General features: G+C 36.9%; 1 protein-coding gene across 1 annotated transcript; it reads right to left on the reverse strand.

Annotated features, from left to right (window-relative positions):
* Window positions 1–1,753: 1,753 nt before the first annotated feature.
* On the reverse strand, window positions 1,754–25,329 carry LOC128993345 (neuromodulin-like). The gene is made up of 6 exons (XM_054417185.1): window positions 25,173–25,329; window positions 12,168–12,266; window positions 7,956–8,091; window positions 7,088–7,377; window positions 4,143–4,305; window positions 1,754–3,443 (listed from the first exon to the last, which is right to left on the reverse strand). The coding sequence occupies exons 1-5, from the start codon at window positions 25,227–25,229 to the stop codon at window positions 4,168–4,170; spliced, it is 720 nt and encodes a 239-aa protein (XP_054273160.1). The 5' UTR covers window positions 25,230–25,329; the 3' UTR covers window positions 1,754–3,443; window positions 4,143–4,167.
* Window positions 25,330–27,081: the final 1,752 nt, after the last annotated feature.

The raw sequence follows: 27,081 nt of genomic DNA on the forward strand, positions 1-27,081 counted from the left end.
TCAGTTATTCGACCTAGGTCCGGTCTCATTAGGGTCGGTTAAGAGGGGGTCTACTGTAGTTTTTGACTGATTTTTATAGTAGGCCTAAGGTTAATTTTGTAAAAAAAAAAACAGCAATGTTTGGTAGATGCCGTATTTAATAACAATACTTGCTGTATTTGTATTACAATAACATCGTGATTCCGGGTACAGCTTCTTAACTGGGCTACGGTAATATCGATTGAAACTATCGATTCGATTAGTAAACTTTCATTAGATTTTTTCTTATCAGCAAGTAGGATGGTTAGTTAGGTTAAGACAGTCTCATTTTACAATTGAAATACCGGTAGTTAAAAATAGCGATTATTAATCAATATTTTCTATCGATAGTTTCAATCTATATTAACGTAGCCCAGAAACTGTATCCGTGATTCCCTTATGTTTGGTAAACAATTAAATATTAATCTATCTTCTATACAGGGTTGGGCAGAAGTCTGGAACATACTAACTTAGGCCTTTAAAATGAGCTGGGTAGACTTCCTTATCTGTTAGCATAAACAACCGAATGAAAATATTGATCGATATATCGTTTGGATAGTTAGGTAAGGTTAACCTAACCTAACTAACCAATCAATATATCGAATGAAACAACCGAATAATCAATATTTTTATTCGCTTGTTTGTGCCAACATATACGGAAGTCTACCCAATGAGCTATAAAGTCAAGGTATGCTTACGTTAGAAAATATCATGACTTCCTTCGTGGACCAACAGTAAGAACAGAAAAACAGCTAGTCAGACATAAGTATTTACTAATATTAAATTGCACGAAAAATATAATATAATTTTATTTGTATTTTTAAATCTATTGTTAGAATTTAGCTTTTAATACTTGTGACTGAATACATCCTAATAAAAAATCCTTATTTTATAAACAAGCCAACGAGATACCGCATGCTTAATACTGGATATTACCTTCAAATTCCCTAAACTTTTGTCTTCTTTGAGGTCATAGCCTCAAATGAGACGGATAACCAACCGCAGCTACCCTACACCATGCAAAGTGCAAATACAGTATAATTAAAAACCACCTCTGAACTTCCTCCACCACTTATGCATATTTTATGTCAAAACACCCCATTCGGCTTGTCAGTCAACTGGTCGACCCCCACATCAAGACAAAGTGGCATGCTCCAGCACTGGCCTACCGAAACAGCTGTTGCACTACTTTATAATGTGCTATGTTTACTGTTACCATGGCATTATGCCATCGGTGCAGTGTTACACACACTAATTTTGTGGCCTTGCACTAGAGGCTATGCTAGTTATCAAGGTCCCACTTTATATTTCTAACTGGAACCAACTTTTGTAACGATGGGATTTAAACAATTAAGTTTATATTGGTCAAACTTAATCTCTCACATTTGATTTCAAACCAGAGTCCTCATTTTAATTAAATAAGTGCTGCTAAGTAAGAGAAATCAATCCTTTCATTTGACGTGAGTGGACAATTTTTATACATAAACTAAACCAACAGCTATGCAACTAAGTAAACAACAATCAACTCGTTGCAAAGAAATAAACAGCATAATTTTAATTTTGATATCTTGCTCTGCAGAAGTTAGCAATTGATATTTCTAATTCTAATTCATTGGAATATAACTTTTAAAATCACAAATTTATATTCATCAGAGAACAAAATTTGTTTAAACATTTTAGGCTGTGGGCCAAAAATTCTAGGGGAGAAACCATTCCGAGGTAAGCATACAAGATATTCGTAAAATGTATTTATTACAGGATACAAACACATAGAACAGTGTTGTCCATCCAAACACCATCACAAAGACTACACAATACAATAAAATAAAAGTAATTATATTTGACTTTTCAATTCATTCAACTTTGTACAAATAATCAAATAATTTGATTTGATCTATATTTCTACACTAAATTATTTTAAACTACATTTGGAAAAGTACACATTAAATTAAATTTTAAATAGACATTTATTAGGTTTATTCATTGAAACGAGTGTGAGAACGGTAACATCTGTTTTGAACTAGGCCCTCAGTGGATTCTAGCGACTCTCAAGCATAGAAATAAGAATCAACAAACTGGTACTCACACAATTTATTTTCAATACATTCATTGTAGTACAAAATGATTATGCATCGCCTTAGTTTTAAACTATTTTTAGGAAAACGGTTTTCTTTTAAAACAGTAATGACACATACAACTGACCATAAAAATAGCGGTTTTACACAAACCAATAGCTTATTTTATAACAAACCTGTCACAGGTAAAAATCAACCAGATTACTTTTTCATATCTAATTTGTACTTTCGTGTCAATAATTTGCGAGTAGAGATGCTGATGTTTTTTACCAAGCCGTGTCCTTTCAATGCCACCTATATAACACCTCACAACCTTACGTACAAGACTTGTCTATAAATAACGTTTATCACTGATTTTTTGTTATTAATAAATATGTTGTGATGCAAAAATTCCAATAACATACACAAATAAAAAAAAACATAAATTAAACACAGTTAAATTAAGTCTAAAAGTGGCCACACATTTAACATCTTCTAATTATGTACTCACAAACATTATCCGACATATTAAAATAATTGTACACACAGTTTTATTATGTAGGCCTGTTATTTCAATCCATGCAAATTATCTTCACAAGTTGGCATTGAAAGGAAATTTGTAAAACAAACTGCCATAAAATCACCATGTTGATTTTCAATCTTCAAATGAATACGTATTTAAATGTCTATTTCCATTAAAATATTTTGTCAACACTTACTACTTAAAATTATTTAGAACAATAATTACATCATATTAAAAATAAACACCCAAACAAGAAACACAAATATATGACAAAATCTCTCTTAAAAGTTTAATTGGAAAACTAAAAATTACATAATTAATGAACAATTAATATGAATTCTTTTAAATGAGCCAAACCAAAGGACTCTTAATACCCTAATAAATTAATCTAAAGATTTAAAATATATTACAGGTAATGTCATTGATAAATAAGCTGACATTGAACTGACAGCCGTGAGTAAGAATGTTCAATTCTTATGTTTAAAACATACCTCAAAAACTGTTGCTAAACTAACAAGCATGCATACGGAGATCTCTTTAAAAAATTCTTAAAAATTCAATGAACAAACCTATAGTTATTGTTTGTTTTACTTAAATCAACTACTAATTCTTAGAAGACCAGCTAAGTGTGAATTGATTTAATTGATTTTTAAAATCATTAAATCAACTTTAGATGCCCGATTAAAAAGATAATTTATCATACAATAATTTCCCATTTTAGTTAGTAATCATAAAATAATGTTATCAACAAATTAACAACTAAAATCTGCCATTGTTGCTGGGTTTGTTGAAAAAGAAAGTTTTAGAGTTGAACGATCTTTTCTCAACTACAATGGTCAGGTAGTTTTCTGAAACAAACATAATTGGAATATAATTAAATAGTAGAATTAAACAATTCAAAAGATATTTGTACAGTTTGCTGATTCAACATGAAATTGTTTAATAAATTAGAATAAAATTATCTAGAGTAGGTAAAAGAAAAATAATTTTTCCTGATATTTAATATACAGGGTGGCAAATGAAGGCCCACCATTCGGACCACATTTCGTAAAGCTTGTTCAGTATTAAAAATACTTAGGCCTGCTCAAAATATTTTTAAAGTCACTGTAAAATGACTTCTTCCAGAATTTTTTGATGAGAAAATTTTTTTGTGTGATGGGTTCAGGTTATATTATGTCCTTTTAACCTTCCTTTCTCCACCCAACTATCTACATCAACTCGGGGAATTAAAGACATCTACTGTACCTATGTGTGAAAAAAGAGCAACTTTATTTCCCAACCAGTTTCCTTAAATTTGTTAGGTCTTAAATAGGCGTTATTTTTATGGCATTTTTTAAATATTTAAAATCATTTTTGCTAGACATTTTTCACAGAAGGTAATTTCTATGTATGTGATATAGGTACATTTTAAACAATGATTTAACTTTACTTTGTAATTATCAGGTTACTGATGGTGAGCAGATTCAAGCAGACAGAATAAAATGTTACCTATCCTAATAAATATTTACATAGGTATTCTGATTGGAACCGTTAGAATCGTCACTTACTTTACAAAATTAAGGTCAGTCATTCCTATTCGCTTTGAGGAGGTGGCGCCTCTCTTGTGTCCGGCTCTGCTTTCTCACCACCTGACTCGGGCTTTGAAGACTCTTCCTCCTTTTTCGTTTCTGCTTCTGGTTTTTCAGCCTCCTCAGGCTTTGCAGGAGTATCCTGTGAAAACCAATTAACTGGTAATGTGTTGCTTGCAATTTGTAAAGTTAAAATAAGTAGCAATTTCACATTCACCTTGCAGTACAGGTCTGGTAGGAGATAAGTCGTGGTATCCACATTACAGTAGACTGTCAGTAATCCGGCAGATATAAGACCGTGATACTGCCGGATTACTTTATGTCATCTATAAAAACACTAAAAATGCAAAAAAATACTTCTGCTCTGATCACTTGTTTGTAAACCGCTATTGCTCTGATCACGCATGACAATAATGTCTACATGACCGCGGGAGTTGTTAATGATTTTGCAGCGATCATGCAACACGACGATGACATTTCTGTGACCGCAGGAGTCGATGATAATGTCTACACGGCTGTGGAAGATGATTAGAATTTTGCCACGATCGCGGAAAACTATGATAATGTCTACATGACCGCAGGAGTGTTCATGATTATGCCGCGATTGCAGAAGACGGCAATGACCTTTCCGTGACTGCGGGAGACAATTTTAATGTATACACAGCCGCGTGAGATAATCAGAATTTTGCTGTGATCGCAGAAGGCCATAGCTCTCAAAAGACGCCGGATTACTGGAGTGCTGGAGTAGAGCAGTGCCGGACTACCGAGGGTCTACTGTACTGGAAAGATCATGTTTTTGTCATGCAGGTTGCGTCAACTACCCGTCACAAACCTTGTAAAAGATGCTAAAGACATTTAAATACCTTCATGCTTAGCCTATTATCAAGCTGGATCTAGGTATTTTGACCTATGAGTTGGGTTATAAGGAGCTTGATGTTTTAAGGACCGCTAGTATCGAATGGAGTAGTAGAAATTTCTCGTAAAATTTATGAGCAACTTAACTGAGATAATGTTAAAAAATTTAATATTTCAGTGGTTCTAAAAACCAGGGTGTCTAGTTTATTTCCATTACAAAATTCAAGACTAATTCCAGACTTTTCAAGACTAGTTTTTTCAACAATTAGTGGGTGTTGATACCAAAATGTATCGATTCTCAATTCTTGATACCGATACCAATTTTTATAGCTTAACCAAATTTTCTAAATAATACTACACCACCCCTGTCTTTGTCATAAAGTAGTATTATGATAATGTCGTATTTTCAAGTAAAAAATAATGCAGCAATATAAAACTAAATAGCAACTAGCAAATTTGGTTTTTTTTATCATGAAATCTTCCGCGTACCGTACGTTAAGACATCATTATTGACTGCAGCGGTTACAGAAATGTGATCATCGTCGTCCGCGATCACGGCAAAATCATGAACATTTCCCGCGGCCTTGTAACCATCAATGACATCATCGTCGTCTCCCGCGGTCTCGGAAACGTCATCGTAGTCTCCCGCGGTCACGGAAACGTCATCGTCGTCTCCCGCGGTCACGGAAACGTCATCGTCGTCTCCCGCGGTCACGGAAACTTCATCGTCGTCTCCCGCGGTCACGGAAACGTCATCGTCGTCTCCCGCGGTCACGGAAACGTCATCGTCGTCTCCCGCGGTCACGGAAACGTCATCGTCGTCTCCCGCGGTCACGGAAACGTCATCGTCGTCTCCCGCGGTCACGGAAACGTCATCGTCATCTCCCGCGGTCACGGAAACGTCATCGTCGTCGTCCGCGATCGCGACAAAATCATGAAAATTTCCCGCGGTCGAGCAGATATCATCGTTGTATCCCGCGGTCACGGAAACGTCATCGTCGTCGTCCGCGATCGCGGCAAAATCATGAACATTTCCCGCGGCCGAGCAGATATCATCGTTGTCTCCCGCGGTCACGGAAACGTCATCGTCGTCTCCCGCGGTCACGGAAACGTCATCGTCATCTCCCGCGGTCACGGAAACGTCATCGTCGTCGTCCGCGATCGCGACAAAATCATGAAAATTTCCCGCGGTCGAGCAGATATCATCGTTGTATCCCGCGGTCACGGAAACGTCATCGTCGTCGTCCGCGATCGCGGCAAAATCATGAACATTTCCCGCGGCCGAGCAGATATCATCGTTGTCTCCCGCGGTCACGGAAACGTCATCATAATCTCCGCGGTCACGGAAACGTCATCGTCGTCTCCCGCGGTCACGGAAACGTCATCGTCATCTCCCGCGGTCACGGAAACGTCATCGTCGTCGTCCGCGATCGCGACAAAATCGTGAAAATTTCCCGCGGCCGAGCAGATATCTTCGTTGTATCCCGTGGTCTCGGAAACGTCATCGTAATCTCCCGCGGTCACGGAAACGTCATCGTCGTCTCCCGCGGTCACGGAAACGTCATCGTCGTCTCCCGCGGTCACGGAAACGTCATCGTCATCTCCCGCGGTCACGGAAACGTCGTCGTCGTCGTACGCGATCGCGGCAAAATCATGAACATTTCCCGCGGCTGTTTAGACATCACCGTCATCTCCCACGGTCACGGAAACGTTATCGTCGTCGTCCACGATCACGGCAAAATCATGAACATTTCCCGCGGCCATGTAGACATCATCGTCGTCTCCCGCGGTCACGGAAACGTCATCGTCATCTCCCGCGGTCACGGAAACGTCATGGTCGTCGTCCGCGATCGCGACAAAATCATTTCCCAAGGCCGAGCAGATATCATCATCATTGGCTTTCGCGGTTACGTAAACGCAAGACGACGGTCGCGGCAAAATCATGAAAATTCCCGACTTTGAAATCAAATTTAAGACTAAATCCCGACTTTTCAAGACCATTTTGAAATTCAATACTAATTCCCGACTTTCCCGATTTTCCCGACTACTAGACACCCTGAAAAACTCACCTCCGTTTTGGCTGGCGAACTAGGCTCTTCAGCTGGTCCGTTGTCAGTAGGCTTGTCACCTTCTGCCACTGCAGGTTTGTCCGACTCATCTACCTCCATTGGTTTGGCATCGCCACCACCATCCGTTCCGTCCACGTTGTTTTCTTTTTTTTCAGCTTCATCGGCTTTACCATTTTCGGTCTTTTCCTCTTTTTTCTCGTCGTCCTTATTTTCAGATTTACTCTCAGCTTCAGCCTCTTCATTTTCCTCTTCTGGCTCTTCACCCTTCTTGGGCCTTCCGCGCCGAGAGCCTGTGAGAAACGTTCAAGGTGATAAATATACTGAGACAATTATATTGTTCTAAGCATAAAGTGAAAATACAATGAATGACTAAGAATTTCAGCAAGAATTTTGTCTCCAATATTAGGGCTTATTTCGGTTTAAACTAAATTGTTGGTAGTAGCCAATGTGTGATACGAGTAGGCTACCAAAACATACACCAGGTCCATCTGAAATGTACTACTGTAAATTGAATTTTCTTAGAGCAAATATCTGCACACCTCTACTTCCAAAATTATAGCCATTTTCGAAAGAAAAGCCTTGGTAAATCAGGAAACAGGCTATAAATCTTAAATTATTTAAAAATCAAACATAAAAGTTTGTGTCTTTTTAAGCTGATTTTTTTTCAAGCAAACGAGCTATGACTTATCAGATATAATCATTTTCAGCATTTATTAGATGCAATGAGGCCACAAGTAAAAAGGTGTGCACCAACATAGCATCCAACCTGATATTCACTAATATTCAACTAACCATGTGTTTCCCATCCAGTTTTTGCGCCTTCCCAATGGTCAAATAATCCGGGTACGGCAGTTCTTTAATAGCTTACCTTTTCCCGTTGATGGAGCTTTTCTTTCTCGCTTGGCAGGAGGAGGCGTAGCTTGAGCAGACCCTGTTGAGCCTCTTGAGGAACTCCTTGTAGTTCGCCTTCCTTCTGTAGCACCATCTTCCTTATGGCCCATACCCTACAGCAATGAGAAGAAGAAATGTAAATCAAATATAAACTATAATTAATTTGTAAGACACAATGAGCATAAGTTTTACAGTATTTAAATCACTTTTAAAAATAAAATAAAATAATAGCCTACAAGAGGAGGCAGTAAAACGGCACGATTTTGAGATGTCTTATTAAATAACTTATTAAAAGGAGTGAAGCGAGCAAAGCTCTTATACTAAACTCCTGCTTTGGTTCTACAAATATTCCTCCCAAACGGCTGAAGCGATCTACACGAAATTTAGCACAGTCATAGTAACCAATTATGGGAAGGTATAAATCTGAAATGGTACAAATCGGAACACAGGGCTTTTCCCTACGTAAATTTCAACTTTTAGAACTTTAATATGGGCCTTATGGGTTAATTGGTTGCCATTATATTATTTGCGAGATAACAATAAAAATGTTAACAAGAGTCGTAACATATGTTAGTCAGCAAAACATCTAAAATAGCACATACAAATACTGTACAGAGAAAAAGGAAAGAACAATCATTGAGCATAATTTACTACAAAATGAATAACCAAAAATTAGCATCGCTGGAATTATGCTGATGCACCATTGACTTAAATTACTCCAAATAGCCATTCCATTTATGTTAACCATTGAGTTAAAGGATACTGCAAATAGACTTTCTATTTACTTGAACTAGTAGATCATAGACCAACCAAAACATGTTTTATTTATGACTAGATGTACCATTGTAGACTTTGAATTACAGGTACCTACTGCAAATAGGAATTTAATTAATGAGAACCAAAGATACCATTGATTTTGGATAGGCCTACTGCAAGTAGACAATTCATTAACGTGGACAAAATGTGCGATTGTGTTTGGATATTACTGCAAGTAAATAGTGTTGGGTATTGACAGTCAATATATTGAAAATAAGGATAGAAGCCGATTTAAGTGAACTAGAAGTAAGTCTACCATTGACTATAGATACTGCAAATAGGCATCTTATTTATGTGAACCAAATGGACCATTGACTTTGGATACTGCAAGTTGATTTCTCATTTATGTGAAGCAGGTGTACAATTGATTTTGGATACTGCAAATAAACAATTAGTTTACGTGAACCAGACGTAGGTACTACCATTGACTTTAGATCTTGTAAATAGAAATCCCAGTAAAGTGAACCAGATGCACCATTGACTTTGGATAGCCTACTGCAAATAGGCATTCTATTTATGTGAACCAAATATATAATTGACATTGGATACTGCAAGTAGACATTTAATTTATGAGAACCAGATGAAACATAGTCTTTGGTTCCTACAAGTAGACAATTCATTTCCGTGAAGCAGACTTATAATTGTTGACTTTGGATACTGCAAATAGACATTCCATTGACGTGAACCAAAAATACCATTAGATAAGTTACTGCATGTATATATCTCATTTACGACAAACCGATGTAGCATTGACTTAAGAAAAGGATCGGAATATGCTAGCTCTGCTCAATATTGCAAGCAGTCAACTGCATAGTACACCTAGTTTATTAAAATATCTATTATATATTATTAAAGTGGTACAATCAAATTTTATGTAAACGGTTAAGGTGATTTACCAAATAAAAATATATTCATATCAAAATAAAGCTAAGAATGTGAATATTTGCCGAAAAGTATTGATATGGACAAACTTCCTAAGGGATCTGCCCCACAGGCTGATTTTCAATGGGCTACGCCTGGCATGCTTCCAATGTTTAAATTATTTAATTAAATTTAGTTAATGAAACAGCTGGTCAGTACAATGAACTGTTGTTTGTTTATTATTCGAAAAAGATGTTTGTGACGCTTTATGTAGATTGATGAGGGTTATGTTTGGTTTTAAAGTGAGGTTGTATACGTTATAAAACATAATTGCTCAAAGTTTCATTTTTTGATTTATATAGTAAGCTTATATGTGAAGAGGCTTGACTAAAATTGAAGAATTATAGTAAAACATGTCATTCATGAAGGATCAATATGAAGCAATTGATGATATTGCTACACTAGGGTATGTTGTCATATTCTTAAGGATCTATTAAAATCAAAAGTAGGGGTTTGAAAGTAAGTAGGTTTACGCTTTTAAATCAGTTTATATTTTGAAACTAAATCATAGAGTTGCTGTATTTTAAAACACACATCAGCACCACTTTAATAGCTCTCTAGGTCACATTTTATTCCCGTTGCAAAGCACGGGTATCAGCTTGTTATGATTTATTTAACTTTTAAATCTTACATCTATGAGTGGAAATTCCGGCAGACGACCGAGAGGTTATTGATGTAGCGCGTAGGCGCGTCCCCTGCAAATTAACTTGTATTGTGCACTGGGTATTTTGAAAATAAAGCGCTTTTTCTTCTTCTATGAGTGGAAATTCAATATTTAGCTTAAAAACTATATTTTTTTAACACAGTGTCATAGTGATGTGGGCCGGGTAAATACCCAGTGGGTAGGTAAATATAAATTGGGTTTAAATTGGGTAAATACCCAAAAACTGGGTATTTATAATTTTTATTAAAGTTAGAGAAGATTTAGATGTTTTTTTGCAATTATTACCTTCCAAGGATAGTAAAATGATGATAAAATGTGTTAAACAAAATTTCATATGGTCACTACTGGCATTTTACTTCTGGTTATAATCGGCATAAATACCCTGGTCGCATGGTACTGCACAGTTCCTGACTCCTTATGATTTTTTAATTTCTATGATAGATAGATGAATTTATTTGATTGAAAGTGAAAAAAATTAATTTGCAAAGTACCTAATAATTATTATATAGAAAGACAGGAAAATTTAACCTAGTAGTAGCCTATGTGTAAACAACTTAAGAAAAATAATTTTAAAATTCAATCTGTAGGATGGCAGGATTTAATATTTTTGTTCTAAATCTTTTGTTGGTATCAATGCTATCAAAAAAAAAAAAAAAACTAATTTCATAAACTTGTGATACAAAACATTGGAATCTATAGCACAATAAATCTTTCAAAATTATATTAGGTTCGACCAAAAAACAGGAGATACGTTTTTTTAGTAGGTTTATCCAAATATATTATTGTTTCCAACCAAGCGGTAACACAGAAAAGTTTAATTGAGCCTACTTAAAAGTATTATATCATTCTGCCTAGATGTCAAATAGGCCTGTCTAGCCTTCCAAACCATTTATACAATAAAAATGTTGCATCATAAGTACCCAACATTTTTATAAATTGTTGTTTATAAATTAAAATAATTTTGTTTGTTTATGTTATTTAATTGGTTATAAATTTATGAAATTAATTATAAAAATTGAAATAGCCACAGCCTTTTTTAATATATACTATTTTTTAGTGAGTTAAATTTAACTGATGTTACTCGATTTAAGACACAAAACCCCATGCTTATTTAGAAACTTTATGTATTATAAAAAAAAGTGCTAAATCATTAAGCGAGCAAAGCTTCAAGTTAACTACTGTAAAAGGTGTTATTGACTATCCTAATTTATCATGTAATAACAATAACATATTTAGGGGTAAATATAAATGAATTTCAATTGATTTTATAAATACCCAAAATACCCGGGTATTTATGGATTTTGGGTATTTACCCCGAGTTTTAAATACCGGGGTATTTTACATCACTACAGTGTCAGCAAGGTTGGCGTCCTTGGTTTAGCACACTTGGTTAAAGTCTGAGAAGAAATCCACCCATGGCATTTCGTCGTAGCACACACAAACCGTCTGCAAAAGTTTTCTAACGCTTTTAATGTGCCAGCAGTGGCTTCAAAGTTATTCACCCAAGGGAGCTTTCCTTGATGGCACAGGAGCCCGAGACTGGAAACTGAACGCACAACAAGTGTGCTGATATGCATTTACAACATATGCACATTGTGCACTCGTCCAACTCTCCATGGCTGTGACTGAAATTTCCACTTGTTTGGACGTTCAGTCATTTTCTCTGTTCTCTCATAACCTCCCATCTGATGTCAGCTGGAGTCGAGGTTGTGCCGTTTCACTGCCTCATCCTTTTGTATGATTTAAGAATATTAATTTATACCACCGGCCTAATATCGTAATACTGACCTTCAATATAGCTTCACCTTCCTGAGCTGTCCTCGTTAACAAAGACACTCTTTTACTCGCCGACCTCTTTCCTCTTCCAGTGGGCTTTTCTTCCTGGGGCTGAAACAAATAAACAAAAAAGTTAAAATTGGCACCAAACTTTGTAGCTGATATATTTTTTAAACTATGATTTGCTCATTACTTGCACTCTCATTATCTGGCAGTGGACCCAAAGCTTTGGAGTCACACAATGTGATTGACAAAGCCCCTCTGCCGCATTAGCTCTGGCGAATAGGCTCCCTTACTTTGTATTCCTGTTCAGGTCTAGACATAAAATGAAGTCACCTTGTCTTCAGAGTTTATGTGAGCTAACTTCCTCACTTTTAGGTTAAAAAACCTTCTAAGTTACTAGTAAATTATGTACATTTTTTTTGTTTTTAAATAATTTTACGTTGGCATTAACTTTAAGCTAATAGGCTATATATTTTTTTTCATTAAAAACAAATTTTAATTCTACTAGGATCATTTTAGTAGGCTACCCCAAAATATTGATTTTTAAAGGCATGTAAAGGTAAAGGCTTTAAAAACATTATTAAATTAAAAATAGTTTACTTGGTCATCAAAATGTGTTCATTTACATATTAGCCTAACTTAAGTAGTACTTTAAAATTATTATTTAAATTTCCCATTACATTTTCCAATAAGGCAATTCTATACCGTACTTTTTTATGGAGCGACATCTTATGAAAGAATCTGAGAAATGGTATCAGCACACTGAGACAGGAACATTTGCATCATTACTGAACTCCGAATTGAGAACGCCTCAAAATACAGATGATGTTTAAAAATAAAACGGTTTTCTGTTGTTAAGTTGGGTATTTGTCAATAAGTAAACAGTACCGTAAGTAAATAAAAGTTATACTTAAATGCTGAAAAAATAATGAATATATGGAACAAAAAGTAGGTGCATAAGCTTCAAGTTTGAAAAAACCCCAACAAATTTGTGTGGGAATAGGATAACTTATGTTCAAAATAAGTAAGCCTAGTAGCCTATAGTCTTCATGAAAGAGCAGCACCTTTCAAGTAAATAACATCTACATTCTTAAGTTCGCCTATAACGTATAGAACGAAAATAGAATGAGATGCCGCGTGACGACTGATGTGGCATTCCTACCGCTAGCAACAGACCTGGAGCATCACAGCACACGAACCTGAAGTCATGCTTACCCATCATGCTACTTTAAGTTATACCACAACATAACTTTGTGACATCTGTTTGGACTCTACATCATTATATTAGGCTACGTAGGTTAACTTCATGGTCAGTGCAACCACAGCAAACATACTACTATAACCCAGAACGCCAACCGCATGGTAAAAAGCATTAAGTGTTTTGAGAGGGCTTTGCCTGTCAATTTGTAGGCAGCGCCACCAGCGTTGCTATACTGAGTGCATGGCAACGCTGGTGGCGCAGCCTAGGGATTGACAGGCAAAGCTCTCTCAAAACACTTAATGCTTTTTACCATGCGGTTGGTGTTCTGGGTTATAGTAGTATGTTTTCTGTGGTGCAACTAGGGTATAACTTATCTCCAATAAAATCATAAATAAGTTTTACTTAAGCCTAAAAAAGCCTAAGTTAATATAATTTAACAGGCCTGGACTAGGTTAGGCTACAGGATTATGTATCTACAGTAGACCCCCTCTTAACCGACCTCGTATTAACCGATAATCGGATTATCCGCCTTTGATCGTAAAATAATACAGTTTGTTTTAACCGACCTTGCTTTGAGAGCAGCTCGGTTTAACCGCCGCTTTCTAGGAATCCCGGCATTTCCGCTCCCACGCTGGGTGATGAGAACTGAACCATACGCTCCACAGGATATGACTAACAATAAGTTATTTTGTGGTGATCACAAAAATATAGCATAGCCTATTGTCAGTTTGTCATCATCGTTCGTAGCTCGAGCACATCTGATCTGATTTGTTATCTGTGCCGCAAATTTATAACATCATAAAGTGCGTTACGATTTTGAGAACTGATTATCTTATCGCTGGAGTAAACAAACAACGCAACTTGTAGGGAGGGCAGGGAAGGGGTGTTAACAACTCCAAGGTCAAGATAGTTTTTGTGCCTCGAGCCTCCAGTCAGAGGCTATAATAAACGTCCTGTCTTGTAACAAAATGGTCGCTTGTATCTTTAATGACGAAAAAGGTTCTTTACTGTATTACGATGTATTTGGAAAGCATTAATTAATACATTACAGTAGTAAAGTTATTAAAATAGGAATTTTATTGACTCTTGCCTAGTATTATAATAATATATTCCACTGAAAGTAGGCCTATTTGACTTAACCGTGTTTTGTGTTTATTTGTGACATTTCTATCAATATGAAAAAGGAGATAAGAGTAATTTATTTTATAAATAATGCAAGTATGACTTCAAAATAATGATTATATAATTCCAAATGAATAGCACTTCATTATGTTATGATTTTAGGGATTGCCAGTTTTATCCGACCTTTTGAATCATCCGACATAGGTCCGGTCCCATTAGGGTCGGTTAAGAGGGGGTCTACTGTATAACTAAGCTAATGGTTCTTAGTTGTTTCTATGCACGGTGTAAAACTCAATCTTAGTTTTGCTGAGTTTAATCGGAGCCATTTATGCTTGACGCCAGCAAATTTATTGTTACTAGTCACTTAAGGATTGTGTTGTCAGAAAATGTAGTGGTTTCCTTCTTGAATAGGCTAACTTACGTTACCTACATTTAACAAAATTAAGTGTCTTAATGTAGCACATCTTGCGTCCTTTGGTGTTTGGATTGGATGCAAGTTGGGAAGGGGGAAAGTGACTCGGCAAATTCGTTAGCCTACTTCAAAAATGTTTGTACCTTGCTCGCAAGAACATCGAAAGATCTTTGAGACATACGATAGGGCCTAACTTAATACAAACCTACATCATCGTTTAAAATTATTCAACTCATTTTTTTACTTTGCCAATTTAATAAGTAAAATGTAAAAAAAAAACACCTTTCAAACAGAACTTAGTCCTCAGTTAGGCTGATCCACGGATATTAACTTATAGGTATATAACAAAAACAGTGGGCCTATGGATCATAAACACTAAACATTTTACGTAAATTCCCAAGGTAGCCTAAGTTACATGTTTATTCTTAAATGGAACCGTCTAAAACCTCTCAAGCTGTTTCTATAAGTAGGCCTACAAGTTGTGTTATTTATTGTGTTCAACCCAATAAGCTTAGTTCAATAGCTTAGTACAAAAAACGGTACCGGTACTTTGGTATTATCTGGAGGCCACACTTATACATCACAATGCGGCAGGTATGTTGGGTTGGATTATCATATAGGTTTTTTATAAATATGTTTGTAGGACTTTCCTTAGTTCATTCTCTGAGGCCGGAAGGTATGGTTATCTAGAGTGTGGGGGGTTCTCCATGGACCTCAATTGAGCTAAGGGTGTCGCCACCTTTGGTGGATAGGTTCATCCGGGTGGGTTCCACTTCTATACCTGCCTCCTTTTGGGAAACCCTGATGGGAAGCCCGGTAGTGATGTTGGGTTAGATGGGCAAATGAAGTAGATCGGGTGCTGGGATCAAGCCCGCTGGGGGTATCTGGGGATCTATCGCCCAGGTTATCCCTGGTTTCCCAGCGAATGGGATGGCCTCGATCGGGTAGGTAGTAGTGTAAATAGGGGGTCCCCTTCCTCCTGGCTTTGATGGCGGGTTATGGCCTGTCAGGGATTAGATAGGTCCCGAGTGTCGCTTGCACTATGTTGCGTCCATGGACTCCATCATGGTCTGTGGGGGTTTCGGCCCTGGGGAACCCAGTTGGAAGGACGTAAGACCAAGTAACCGGTATCCCTGGTTAGGATTGAGGGGCAACCCTCTTTCCGAAGGGTTGCTTCGGCAGCTGGTGACCCTGAAGACCCTAAGTTATCCAGCCACGGTGTGTCTAAGGTTGGTGCGTATGCTCCGGCCTACACCATGGGGCCCGGGTATGTTTAATTATAGGTACCGGGTTGCAGTCGGGGGTACCTATTTGAGAGATATATCGCTAAAATATTCCCTAAAAATTGTCAGATTTATTTCATATTTAATTAATTTAACATTAATTTTAGTGAGTAGGTACCTAGGTTTGCTGCTACAGGGAAGATATTGAGATGTGTTTTTTTTTATTGCAATGTCGATATCTGAGTATTGAATATACAAAATTTCCAAATTTGGTTTAAATACTATTATATCCATAAACAAGCAAACAACAACAGTTTATTTATTCTCCATGAAAATAACTTGGGAATTTTAGATTTACAATTTTTTTTAATTACCGTAACCGTTGGGCATACAACGCTTCAATAACTTAAATTTAGGTTCACACATTCGTACCAAATTTCATCAATATCGGATCATCTTTGCTCGAGTTATCTCGTTAACGGACCATATGAATTTGAACGGTGGCCTCTGGGGACCTCAAATTGAAAAAGTTAATCGGTCTAGGTCTTACCATGAGACCTGCGGTAATAGATTATTCCCTTATGTGGGAAATTCGCTACACAAATTGTAACTTAAGATCGAAAAGAAACTGTTCTAAACTAATAAGAATAAGAATAAGAAAGTTTATTGCCATTGACCAAGTTGTAGGCCTATTACGTAACAAAGATTGAGAATTCTTCTGTACCGGTAACTAAAGTTTAAAATTTCAAGTTTAAATTCCGGCTAAACTTACGGTAACTTATTATTTTTGCCTAAACAAGATTAAGTTGAGTTACGGTAGTTCTTAATCCTATTCTCTAACTCAATACGAATAACTCAAATTGGGTTATTGGACCTAGTATAACTTAGACATAACTTATTTTCTACGTCTGTTTGTCTGTCTGTCTGTAATTTAAATGCGTTTGAAGATATTAAAACAGATACAATAAGTTAAGTTATGGATCGTAAAAGGAAAACAAAAATACCGATTTAGGCCATCGAGAAAAAAAAAAATGAATGTTCCCATTTAACTTAACAGGAAAGTAGGCCTACCGTAAGTTAAAACTCTAAGAACGATTGATTAGGTCTGGGGCCTAGGCCTAACTCAACTTAGTTATTTTAGGTTACGACATTTCAGAAAATTAAGAAAATTGTGGATTGAGTAACTTATTAAGTAGTACTTTAAAATTATTATTTAAATTTCCCATTACATTTTCCAATAAGGCAATTCTATACCGTACTTTTTTATGGAGCGACATCTTATGAAAGAATCTGAGAAATAGTATCAGCACACTGAGACAGGAACATTTGCATCATTACTGAACTCCGAATTGAGAACGCCTCAAAATACAGATGATGTTTAAAAATAAAACGGTTTTCTGTTGTTAAGTTGGGTATTTGTCAATAAGTAAACAGTACCGTAAGTAAATAAAAGTTATACTTAAATGCTGAAAAAATAATGAATATATGGAACAAAAAGTAGGTGCATAAGCTTCAAGTTTGAAAAAACCCCAACAAATTTGTGTGGGAATAGGCTAACTTATGTTCAAAATAAGTAAGCCTAGTAGCCTATAGTCTTCATGAAAGAGCAGCACCTTTCAAGTAAATAACATCTACATTCTTAAGTTCGCCTATAACGTATAGAACGAAAATAGAATGAGATGCCGCGTGACGACTGATGTGGCATTCCTACCGCTAGCAACAGACCTGGAGCATCACAGCACACGAACCTGAAGTCATGCTTACCCATCATGCTACTTTAAGTTATACCACAACATAACTTTGTGACATCTGTTTGGACTCTACATCATTATATTAGGCTACGTAGGTTAACTTCATGGTCAGTGCAACCACAGCAAACATACTACTATAACCCAGAACGCCAACCGCATGGTAAAAAGCATTAAGTGTTTTGAGAGGGCTTTGCCTGTCAATTTGTAGGCAGCGCCACCAGCGTTGCTATACTGAGTGCATGGCAACGCTGGTGGCGCAGCCTAGGGATTGACAGGCAAAGCTCTCTCAAAACACTTAATGCTTTTTACCATGCGGTTGGTGTTCTGGGTTATAGTAGTATGTTTTCTGTGGTGCAACTAGGGTATAACTTATCTCCAATAAAATCATAAATAAGTTTTACTTTAGCCTAAAAAAGCCTAAGTTAATATAATTTAACAGGCCTGGACTAGGTTAGGCTACAGGATTATGTATCTACAGTAGACCCCCTCTTAACCGACCTCGTATTAACCGATAATCGGATTATCCGCCTTTGATCGTAAAATAATACAGTTTGTTTTAACCGACCTTGCTTTGAGAGCAGCTCGGTTTAACCGCCGCTTTCTAGGAATCCCGGCATTTCCGCTCCCACGCTGGGTGATGAGAACTGAACCATACGCTCCACAGGATATGACTAACAATAAGTTATTTTGTGGTGATCACAAAAATATAGCATAGCCTATTGTCAGTTTGTCATCATCGTTCGTAGCTCGAGCACATCTGATCTGATTTGTTATCTGTGCCGCAAATTTATAACATCATAAAGTGCGTTACGATTTTGAGAACTGATTATCTTATCGCTGGAGTAAACAAACAACGCAACTTGTAGGGAGGGCAGGGAAGGGGTGTTAACAACTCCAAGGTCAAGATAGTTTTTGTGCCTCGAGCCTCCAGTCAGAGGCTATAATAAACGTCCTGTCTTGTAACAAAATGGTCGCTTGTATCTTTAATGACGAAAAAGGTTCTTTACTGTATTACGATGTATTTGGAAAGCATTAATTAATACATTACAGTAGTAAAGTTATTAAAATAGGAATTTTATTGACTCTTGCCTAGTATTATAATAATATATTCCACTGAAAGTAGGCCTATTTGACTTAACCGTGTTTTGTGTTTATTTGTGACATTTCTATCAATATGAAAAAGGAGATAAGAGTAATTTATTTTATAAATAATGCAAGTATGACTTCAAAATAATGATTATATAATTCCAAATGAATAGCACTTCATTATGTTATGATTTTAGGGATTGCCAGTTTTATCCGACCTTTTGAATCATCCGACATAGGTCCGGTCCCATTAGGGTCGGTTAAGAGGGGGTCTACTGTATAACTAAGCTAATGGTTCTTAGTTGTTTCTATGCACGGTGTAAAACTCAATCTTAGTTTTGCTGAGTTAAATCGGAGCCATTTATGCTTGACGCCAGCAAATTTATTGTTACTAGTCACTTAAGGATTGTGTTGTCAGAAAATGTAGTGGTTTCCTTCTTGAATAGGCTAACTTACGTTACCTACATTTAACAAAATTAAGTGTCTTAATGTAGCACATCTTGCGTCCTTTGGTGTTTGGATTGGATGCAAGTTGGGAAGGGGGAAAGTGACTCGGCAAATTCGTTAGCCTACTTCAAAAATGTTTGTACCTTGCTCGCAAGAACATCGAAAGATCTTTGAGACATACGATAGGGCCTAACTTAATACAAACCTACATCATCGTTTAAAATTATTCAACTCATTTTTTTACTTTGCCAATTTAATAAGTAAAATGTAAAAAAAAAACACCTTTCAAACAGAACTTAGTCCTCAGTTAGGCTGATCCACGGATATTAACTTATAGGTATATAACAAAAACAGTGGGCCTATGGATCATAAACACTAAACATTTTACGTAAATTCCCAAGGTAGCCTAAGTTACATGTTTATTCTTAAATGGAACCGTCTAAAACCTCTCAAGCTGTTTCTATAAGTAGGCCTACAAGTTGTGTTATTTATTGTGTTCAACCCAATAAGCTTAGTTCAATAGCTTAGTACAAAAAACGGTACCGGTACTTTGGTATTATCTGGAGGCCACACTTATACATCACAATGCGGCAGGTATGTTGGGTTGGATTATCATATAGGTTTTTTATAAATATGTTTGTAGGACTTTCCTTAGTTCATTCTCTGAGGCCGGAAGGTATGGTTATCTAGAGTGTGGGGGGTTCTCCATGGACCTCAATTGAGCTAAGGGTGTCGCCACCTTTGGTGGATAGGTTCATCCGGGTGGGTTCCACTTCTATACCTGCCTCCTTTTGGGAAACCCTGATGGGAAGCCCGGTAGTGATGTTGGGTTAGATGGGCAAATGAAGTAGATCGGGTGCTGGGATCAAGCCCGCTGGGGGTATCTGGGGATCTATCGCCCAGGTTATCCCTGGTTTCCCAGCGAATGGGATGGCCTCGATCGGGTAGGTAGTAGTGTAAATAGGGGGTCCCCTTCCTCCTGGCTTTGATGGCGGGTTATGGCCTGTCAGGGATTAGATAGGTCCCGAGTGTCGCTTGCACTATGTTGCGTCCATGGACTCCATCATGGTCTGTGGGGGTTTCGGCCCTGGGGAACCCAGTTGGAAGGACGTAAGACCAAGTAACCGGTATCCCTGGTTAGGATTGAGGGGCAACCCTCTTTCCGAAGGGTTGCTTCGGCAGCTGGTGACCCTGAAGACCCTAAGTTATCCAGCCACGGTGTGTCTAAGGTTGGTGCGTATGCTCCGGCCTACACCATGGGGCCCGGGTATGTTTAATTATAGGTACCGGGTTGCAGTCGGGGGTACCTATTTGAGAGATATATCGCTAAAATATTCCCTAAAAATTGTCAGATTTATTTCATATTTAATTAATTTAACATTAATTTTAGTGAGTAGGTACCTAGGTTTGCTGCTACAGGGAAGATATTGAGATGTGTTTTTTTTTATTGCAATGTCGATATCTGAGTATTGAATATACAAAATTTCCAAATTTGGTTTAAATACTATTATATCCATAAACAAGCAAACAACAACAGTTTATTTATTCTCCATGAAAATAACTTGGGAATTTTAGATTTACAATTTTTTTTAATTACCGTAACCGTTGGGCATACAACGCTTCAATAACTTAAATTTAGGTTCACACATTCGTACCAAATTTCATCAATATCGGATCATCTTTGCTCGAGTTATCTCGTTAACGGACCATATGAATTTGAACGGTGGCCTCTGGGGACCTCAAATTGAAAAAGTTAATCGGTCTAGGTCTTACCATGAGACCTGCGGTAATAGATTATTCCCTTATGTGGGAAATTCGCTACACAAATTGTAACTTAAGATCGAAAAGAAACTGTTCTAAACTAATAAGAATAAGAATAAGAAAGTTTATTGCCATTGACCAAGTTGTAGGCCTATTACGTAACAAAGATTGAGAATTCTTCTGTACCGGTAACTAAAGTTTAAAATTTCATGTTTAAATTCCGGCTAAACTTACGGTAACTTATTATTTTTGCCTAAACAAGATTAAGTTGAGTTACGGTAGTTCTTAATCCTATTCTCTAACTCAATACGAATAACTCAAATTGGGTTATTGGACCTAGTATAACTTAGACATAACTTATTTTCTACGTCTGTTTGTCTGTCTGTCTGTAATTTAAATGCGTTTGAAGATATTAAAACAGATACAATAAGTTAAGTTATGGATCGTAAAAGGAAAACAAAAATACCGATTTAGGCCATCGAGAAAAAAAAAAATGAATGTTCCCATTTAACTTAACAGGAAAGTAGGCCTACCGTAAGTTAAAACTCTAAGAACGATTGATTAGGTCTGGGGCCTAGGCCTAACTCAACTTAGTTATTTTAGGTTACGACATTTCAGAAAATTAAGAAAATTGTGGATTGAGTAACTTATTAAGTTTAATTTTGTGACAACTGAAATTGTTGCATGAAGTGAACGTTACCCTAATGTTTTCAGGTAAGTTTAGCCTAAGTTACCGATAAAAATCTAGTTTCTGGTGATATAAATATTACCGTACATAGGCCTAGGTTACCATTGTCACCTTAACTTATTAGGTAGGCCTAGGCCTATGCATATAACTTAACTTACCGTTTTTGTTCTTTCTGTTTCTTTAAGGACCTATGCCCTAAGTTAAGTTAGATGTAAGTTAATTTTGTAAAGTTAGATTATTTTAAGCTAATGTGCCTATTTACTTAAGTTATATACTTCCTGGCAATAAGTAGTGCGCTCGCCTTAACCCTCCGAGTGTCACGTGTTTTGGCCTTAATGTCAGCCTATTTTTTGCTCATTTGCAAGGTTTTATTAAAACTGATCTGAGAAGCTTAAAAACAATGTCAATTATACTGTTCTATATACCATTTTGTTTGGAAAATCTTGGGCTTCAATATTATATATAAAACATAAGGAACATTTTTTCAAAAAAAATTTTTTAGGTAAAAAAAAATGTATAATTTCGAAAATTTTCAAAAAAAAATAAGTTTGCGCTCAATGAAATTGTATAAATTATAGGCCTATAAATATTTGAAAATAGCCACTTTGTTCTAAATTTTATGAGGATTACAAATATATAATAATATAAGGAAGTAGATTTGCAAATAAATAAGTTATGGGCAAAAAACAGATTTCAGTACATAGCGTTTAGCTAAGAATGCATAGCCCAACCATAGCTAGGAATCTGGCTGATAATTTACATCAATATCACTACCTACTTCTTCAGGATCATCAACCAGCACTTCAAAACCACTTAAATCTTCTTATAATGCACCACGTATATCACTACTTTTGATTTTTAACACTAAAACAATGATAAACGTAATAAAACACATCAGTCATCGGTCTGAGGGTAACCTAGTTGTTTACAAATACACGCACATCAGCTTAGTCAGCTGTCTGCTACAATATTTTCGGAACTAAAATGAATAGTGCTTAGAGACAGACCTCTGGAGAAAGCTTAGAATATTACGGAAAGAACGATACCTAACTCAATCCAGTACAGTCCGATTCAGTTAGTCATAGAGCCTTCGCCGTAAACAGTGTTCGCGAGTCGCTGCAGCGACGCACGACACTATACAAAGTGCGTTACGCGTCGCTGCAGCGATGCATGACACTCGGAGGGTTAAAAATCTATTGTTGGCCGTTTTGGGGAAAAATACAGCCGCGAACCTTAAGTTATTACCGATAATGTCAACAGATAAAGGACACTTTAACGGACACGACAGTATCAATATCATGTACATGGAGAGTAAGTTAGGGGGTAAAGTCAGCAATAAGTAGTGCGCGCGCTCAATAAAATCTATTACTGGCCGTTTTGCGGAAAAATACGGCCGCGGACCATATTACCGAGGATGTCAACAGAGAGAGGACACTTTTTAAGTCAGCAAATAAGTAGGCCTAAGTTAGTGTGCGCGTCTTAAAAAATCTAATGCTGGCCATCTTGCCGTATGTAAGTTATCCGCAAAGCGGCCAGCAATTGATTTTAAGAGGCGCACGCACTACTTTTTGCTGACTTTACCCCCCCCCCCCCCCTAACTTACTCACCAGGTACTTGATATTGATACTGTCGTGTCCGTTATAAGTGTCCTCTCTGTTGACATAATCCGTAGAGATGGGCGTTATTTAACGTAACAGGGTAAATAACACTGTTAATAAATTGTAACCTGTTATCAAGATAACACGTTACTCAGAATACCCTGTTATTTTTGTAATGCTGCGCTCATTGGCTTATGGATTGATCTCCTGTACCGGTTCCGTCAGGATCAAAGTCCTGAAAGCAACAAAAAGTCTTTAAAATAATAAAATGTGAGAAAACGTTCCATTCCAGCCGGAATTTAACGTACGCGAGAACTGTACATAACTTAGTGTGGCAACATTAACACCAACAATAATTATGGAAAAACTGGAACGAAACGTCCAGCTAGGTAACACCCATGCTAGAATTAAACAGTATATCCGGGCCGAAACGAACGAACACGGCCAGTAACATGGTAGAGCAATAACACCCAGCAAGAATTTCGTTACATTACGGCCAAACTGGAACGAATAAACCACCCGCAGAGAATAACGCCAAGCTGGAATAATAATAACGTTACAGCCCAGCCGAGCCAGAACGAACATACGGCCAGTAACAGGGTAGAGCAATAACACCCAGCGAGAATTTCGTTACATACCCGCCGAGCTGGGGCTGGGATGTCACTTGGATGTCACGGTGTGGTGGGGGAGGAACGGACTGGTAACAGGTTACAAAATTAACAGGTTACTGTAACCTGTTACCAAGTTGTAATGGAACGTTGTAACGCGTTTCTCAAAAGTAAAGGTAATTCCCATCTCTACATCATCGGTTATATAATTCGCGGCCGTATTTTCCACAAAACGGCTAGCAATAGATTTTTTAAGGAACGCGCACTACTTATGCTGACTTTACCCCCCACGTACATGATATTGATACTGTCGTGTCCGTTAAAGTTTCCTCTATCTGTTGACATCATCGGTAATATGGTTCACAGCCGTATTTTTCCGCAAAACGGCCAGCAATAAATTTTTTACGACGCACGCACTACTTATTGCCATGTTCACACCAATAAGTTAGGCTATATTAGGCCTACTTACATTTAAGTTTAATTGAAATATGCATTTCCTAGGTAAGTTTAAGCTTAATCCTGCTAGGTAATAGGGTAGGGAATATTAACTTAACTAAGTTATTCTAGGCCTAGGTTAAACTTGTGAGGAAGCCATCAAATCCTGGTTCTTGCTTCAAGTCTATTGTTCTCACAATTTGTCAGCCTAGCCTATTCTTTCAAATTTATTTTTTTAAACAGCCTACAAACACCAATCGATGGTTAATTCATTGATTGATTAATATTACTTAGGCTAACTAATAAAATACTTGTTACTATTAAGGAATGATGACTGTTAAAAAAGGCGCGCAACTCATAACCGTAGCATACGAGATAAAGGAACCATTAGCCGCTAGGTGATGCTGCTTCAATAACATCATGGCCGACCTTCACCAATTTGTTCATGTAAAAAGTACGACTAAACTTAAATTAGTGCTTATTATGGGCGTTATAAGAGTGTTAACATTATTAAATCCTCTAATGGTCATATCTTCGTTGAACGTGTCACAGAATTTATAAAATAACATTACTCGGAAATCTCTCAACTTGTTACGTACTAAACGATCACGTTTGCCGTAGGCCTACACAGAACTTATTTGACTAACTTTACACTCAACTGTTCGAAATAAAACTAAAATACCTGGCTTTCATTCTCAACAGAATTTTCACTCTTCACTTCAGCACTATTTTCTGACATGTTTATAAGTTATATTCTAACAATTTATTCTACTTAATACAATAATTGGATGGTGAAAATCCCGGTCTGCCGTGTTTATAAGACTCTCTAAGATGGCGGTTAGCGTGGGTCACGTGACTTACACTTTAAACAATGATCTTGATGATTTTTTACTTCATCGTACTTAAACTTCTCGTACTATATAAAAGACAATTGTATTAAGGTTTAATGCCTTGGTTGTTATTGTTTTTATAATGAATACATTCAACTATTTTGAATGCATTATAAAAACAATAACAATCAAATCAAAACAAATACATACTAATTTTGACAGTTACAATCAAGAGTGATCTTTTGTTTGCAATCCGAGTGACGTCAGAATGTGACGGGAATAGCGTACCTATGTAATTTCCTTCCACCATGGTTTAATGAAATATTATATTTTTATGTTTTACTTCAATAATGTACATCAAATTAGCTCTTACTTGGCTTGGAATGAATTGCTTTTGATACTTTGTGTACGTAATTGAAGTAGGCTACAAGTGTGATTTTTTCAGGCATGTTTATATATTACTAGCTGTACCCGCGGGCTTTGTCCCGTTTAAAGGTGCATTGTCCCTGAAGCGACTCTTGCGATAGTAGCTGAGCGATAGTAGCTTAGCGATAGTAGCTGAGCACTGGTTAGCGTTGTTTTAAATGGGACCATTGTCCTTGACGCGACTGCGACTGGAGCGGCTAGCGGCTGAACACAGCGACTGTAGCGGGTCTGCTCTGAGGGGAGTCAGAGTCACAGTCGCTGAGCGATTTGTGTTGTGTATAGACTTGTTTTGGTCGTATTATTAATTATAAATGAAAATAATTTAAAAAAAATGCAACGTTTTTAAACGCACTATAAAGTAAAAAAATAGTTTATAAATATGTGGGGAGAATAAATACTTGAAGGATTAAAAAAAAACGTGGGTTGCATGCTGATTTACAATTATCTTAACCTATTGAACTATTATTATCTATTGCATGCACCCCACGTTTTTCGTTTTAAATCTTTTAAGTATTTATTCCCTCCACATATTTATAAATTATTTTTACTTTTTAGTGCGTTTAAAAACGTGGCATTAACATTTTTTTATATTTATAATTTATTTTCTACTTCTTAGTCTTTAATGTGTAAATATGTTAAATCTATTTTATATGGCCTGTTAATACATACCAAACCCTTATTATCTGTAGTCATATGTTTTATATTTCCTTTGAACTGCTTATTTTATATTTAGAATCTCTCGGGAGCAGAACCTGTACCTCTACCCAAGCTTTTCGACCTGTCAAATTTATGTATTTACGGCTGACTTCAAAATGTAAACATGGAAAATTTGGAAGCCCATGGGGCTTAGCCCAAGGAAAATATGAAAATTAAATGATATCGTATTAAATTGTGATCCATTTGTGAGCTGTGTTCTCTAGTTTCATTTCTCTAGCTCGTCGGGAAGTTAGTTTAAAATTTATTGCAAAGTTTGTGCCGGACAAGAAAGCGAGCTAATAAAAACCTCTTAAAATTAGGAGGTGTCATGGCACTCATAACACCAATTCACTCGAAAGTCAGCAAACTAATACAGAATCGCTCTAGAACAATCGCTTCAGGGACAATGACATGGTTAGCTACTATCGCTGAGCTACTGTCGCTCAGCTACTATCGCAAGAGTCGCTTCAGGGACAATGCACCTTAACTTCATAAGTGAGCTTGTTCGCATGGCTCAATAACGTCCTGGTTGAAGTTCGTTTGCTACGCTCACTCACCTTTTGGTTGGAGCTCAATCGCACAATGGTATTTGTGTATTTACGAAAGCTTGGTTACTGGACTATCCCTACTTGTAACGTT

The sequence above is a fragment of the Macrosteles quadrilineatus genome, unplaced genomic scaffold (assembly GCF_028750875.1).
Source record: "Macrosteles quadrilineatus isolate MER2022 unplaced genomic scaffold, UCM_ALF_1.0 Scaffold_4__1_contigs__length_99947679, whole genome shotgun sequence".
Lineage (NCBI taxonomy): Eukaryota > Metazoa > Arthropoda > Insecta > Hemiptera > Cicadellidae > Macrosteles > Macrosteles quadrilineatus.